Below are 3,619 nucleotides of genomic sequence, written 5' to 3'. Positions count from 1 at the left end.
TCTCCGCCCTCCTCCGCCTCCCGCCGATCACCTCGCCCGCGACTAGCCGCCCCGCCCGAAGCTTCCGGCGGCGGTCGCTACCAGGTCCCGGGCTCCGCTCTCGCGCGCCAGGCAAGGAAGGACGTCGCGGTGGCCTCTGCTACAGAGACGGGGTGGACTCGGTGGGTTTTTTTTCCGGCGCGCGCACGAGGTGCGTAATCGCTCGCTCCGGCGACCTCCGCCTCGTCTCCTGCTGCTCTTGCAGAAGCTTCGAGGAGGTTCTAAAGCTTCCTCCGCTGAGTTTCTCGTCTCATTCCAGGTCCTTGAGAGCAGCGTGCGCCGCGGAGCGCGCTAACTTTTCCGGAATTCAGGGAATCTCACGCACGGGCTAGGCCCGGAGCTCCGTTTGTTCCCAGGCGATTGGTTCAACTGTTCGAGGAGTTCAGTTCCTCTCATGCCCGAATTTTGTTGGTGGAATCGGTTGGCCAGAGGAGCAAGGTAATGCTTCGCCTTCTAGAACCTTCTGGAGCCGTCTCGATGTACTGTATGCTCTCAGCTCCGCCTCAATCTCTCTGCGTGGGTGCGTTCAGGTTAGCGCGGTGACGGGAAGCGAGTCTGATCGCGATGACGTCCCTGTCGCGGACGCTCTCCCGGGCCGGCCCGATGCAGCCGCCGGGGCCTCGCCGGATTCTGCGGACGCAGACCGCCGTCAACCTCGGCGAGCCCATCTTCGACAGTGAGGTGGTGCCGTCGTCGCTCGTGGAGATCGCGCCCATCCTCCGTGTCGCAAACGAGGTCGAGGCGGCCAACCCCCGCGTCGCCTACCTCTGTGAGCTACCATTCCCCTCCTCTGCTTTTTTCAACACTGCTACACGGATACTGTCAACAGTCAACACAACACTCTGCTAAACTGTACTACTGTCTTCTTCTAGTGTGAAAGTTAGCCTGTGTTACATGTTGTTTTTTCTGTAAAATGAGTGCAGAAACCGAACCATATTTGGTGCGCTTATGGCATGCCTCAATAGTCAATACTAGTCATGTCCATCAGCTTAATTATAGGCCTATAATTGCTCATTATTGTTCTGTTACTTCATGTTTGTGCTGAATCACATTAATGTGTCTGTTGTCTGTCTGCAATAATGCACAGGTCGATTCTATGCATTCGAAAAGGCTCACAGATTGGATCCAACTTCAAGCGGTCGAGGTGTCCGACAGTTCAAGACCGCTCTTCTACAACGGCTCGAAAGGGTACGAGTTTGTTTTCACTACTTCTATTTGCATCTAAGCTCTGTAGCCTAGCCACCACCTATAGATGACCTGCACATTGAATGCCAAATTTCCATTTTTCTCCACTACTTTATGTTAGATTTTGAACATTCGCTGCACATGCTAATACTTGCGTAAGTTTGAATGGTCTTGTAAGTGTGAATTTCGCGTTATGCTTATGAAGAGTTATATGAGATTAAATTTCATCATACAACATGGAGAACCTTTAGGTGACATCAGTGTCCTTTAGGTGACATCATTTCTTTTCCCCATCAGGAGAATGCGCCCACCTTGACCGGAAGGGCCCAAAAGAGTGATGCACGGGAAATACAGACCTTCTATCGACACTACTACAAAAAATATATTCAGGCGCTTCAAAATGCTTCTGACCAAGGGGATCGGTACATTACTTTGCTTTTTTGATAACGCTCCTTTGTTTATCGATTTTTTCGCCAAGAGATTCTCTTTCTGCATGCAGTTCCCAACTTACCAAAGCATACCAGACCGCCAATGTTCTGTTTGAGGTTTTAAAAGCAGTCACTCAACAACATGCTGTTGAAGTTGACGATGAGGTACATCCTAACAAGTTATTTGCTTCCCTTTCATGGTGCTGCACTGTAATCACCAATTAGATTTTGTATGGAAATTACCACTATAGCAATTGATAATTAACAGTTAACAATTTAATTTTGTATGTTCTTAGATCTTGGAAACTGCTGATAAGGTTAAAGAGAAGACAAAAATCTATATCCCTTTTAACATTCTGCCTCTTGATCCTGACAGTGGCAACCAGGCAGTCATGAAATTTCCTGAGGTTTCCTTTTTCTGCTCTTTCTCTTTGTCAAAATATCCTGTTGACTTAATGTTGTCCAAGTGAAGTATTTATGGTGCTTTCTCTACCTTTAAGATACAAGCTGCTGCTTCTGCTCTTCGCAATACTAGAGGCCTTCCACTACCCAAAAATTATGAGAGTAAGGTTAACGAGGACCTCTTGGATTGGCTACAAGCTATGTTTGGCTTTCAGGAAAGGCAGTCTGGATTTAACTTTTATTATTGTCTAACCTGTTTAGGTTTTATATTGTTCATGTTGACATTTAACCAATTTGTTTTCTGATGTTTGATGTATCATTAATCTTTCAACATGCAGACAGATAATGTTTCTAATCAGAGGGAGCATTTGATTTTACTTCTTGCTAACATACATATACGGAAACATCCAAAGACCGATGAACACTCAAAGGTGTTTTTCTTTCTGTAGGCACTTGGAGCATTTGATTTTACTTCTTGCTAACATACATATGCAGATGTTCCCCTTACCTTTCTTATGTTTCCGTAACATTCATCTTCTGTTCCTGTTAATATACCTTTTTAGTTTATTAGAGATCTAATGGTTATTGCCGCCTCAGTTGGAGGACAATGCGCTTGATGCAGTGATGAAAAAGTTATTTAAGAACTACAAGAAGTGGTGCAAATATCATGGTCGCAAGAGTAGCCTTTGGTGAATTCCTGAGAAACCTTTCTATTATCCTAATTGTTCATTTGTTACTTTTGATTTATTCTGCCTTTTTACTGTTTATATTTTAAGTTATTTATTGGAGATTGATTCTTTTGTTATGTTTCCTTGCGTCTTCTTGATGGACTTAAAGCATTAGGACTTGGTAAAATTACTATGAAAATCACACACAAATATATAAAGTGGAATTGACTTTTTTGCAATTTTTTTCTTTAATACTCAAAAATTGCAAAAGTTCACCCACTATAAAGCATATTAAACATGGAGGTATAAATTGTGGACACATAATCTGAACGGGGTTACAACTGTAATGCTTGTTCTTGCCGCCCACAGTTTCAAACCACATGTGGTCCACCCTACCAATCGAAGCAAGACGTTGCCTGTCACCTTCTTTTCTCGGCTTCCTTGTCTGGCAGCAAAATCAACACTTGTGTATGCACCGTAAATACACACAAATATGGAAAGTAGATGAAACAAATAAAACAATTTCCTGAACATGATACTCTCATTGCCTTTAAATCTTCATAGGCAGCAGACATAGCGCTTATCCAATCAACTAAGGGGTCTTTCTGGTGTTTTTAGTACTTGTAAGTCATGAATGATATGTAGAATCAACTAAAAAAAAGTGGGTGCGTGTGTAGGTGTGTCAGAGAAGGAACCTAGCAGACACCAAACGTTTTTGGGGTGTAACCCTACCTGTTCATGTACTTCCATCAGGTGTGCCTGGGTTGGACATCAGTGTTAGTTATCCACTCAATTTGGTTAACTATATAATAGGTAGAGTGAATCAAAAGAGATTAGGTTTTCTCAATTATCAAATGTTTTGTTCTGTTATGATTTTAATGTCAGATAATGAAAGAG

The 3,619-nt window shown here is 43.6% G+C and overlaps 1 protein-coding gene across 3 annotated transcripts in view; it reads left to right on the top strand.

The window, feature by feature from the left end:
* The first annotated feature begins 6 nt into the window (after nucleotides 1–6).
* The window catches only part of LOC119291834 (callose synthase 3-like), a 22,424-nt gene continuing 18,811 nt past the window's right edge, over nucleotides 7–3,619 (top strand). For 2 of the 3 annotated variants that reach the window (XM_037570639.1, XM_037570637.1), the window contains exons 1-10: nucleotides 7–190; nucleotides 299–477; nucleotides 570–808; nucleotides 1,127–1,227; nucleotides 1,522–1,646; nucleotides 1,724–1,817; nucleotides 1,949–2,059; nucleotides 2,153–2,269; nucleotides 2,393–2,485; nucleotides 2,652–2,743. In XM_037570639.1, coding sequence (XP_037426536.1) covers nucleotides 604–808; nucleotides 1,127–1,227; nucleotides 1,522–1,646; nucleotides 1,724–1,817; nucleotides 1,949–2,059; nucleotides 2,153–2,269; nucleotides 2,393–2,485; nucleotides 2,652–2,743 — 938 coding nt within the window. In that variant the 5' untranslated portion in view covers nucleotides 7–190; nucleotides 299–477; nucleotides 570–603. The remainder of the gene's footprint in view (nucleotides 191–298; nucleotides 478–569; nucleotides 809–1,126; nucleotides 1,228–1,521; nucleotides 1,647–1,723; nucleotides 1,818–1,948; nucleotides 2,060–2,152; nucleotides 2,270–2,392; nucleotides 2,486–2,651; nucleotides 2,744–3,619) is intronic. The other variant, XM_037570638.1, reaches the window with a different exon arrangement.

This window comes from Triticum dicoccoides, chromosome 4B, assembly GCF_002162155.2.
Source record: "Triticum dicoccoides isolate Atlit2015 ecotype Zavitan chromosome 4B, WEW_v2.0, whole genome shotgun sequence".
Lineage (NCBI taxonomy): Eukaryota > Viridiplantae > Streptophyta > Magnoliopsida > Poales > Poaceae > Triticum > Triticum dicoccoides.
This window is presented reverse-complemented; position numbering and strand designations above follow the sequence as displayed.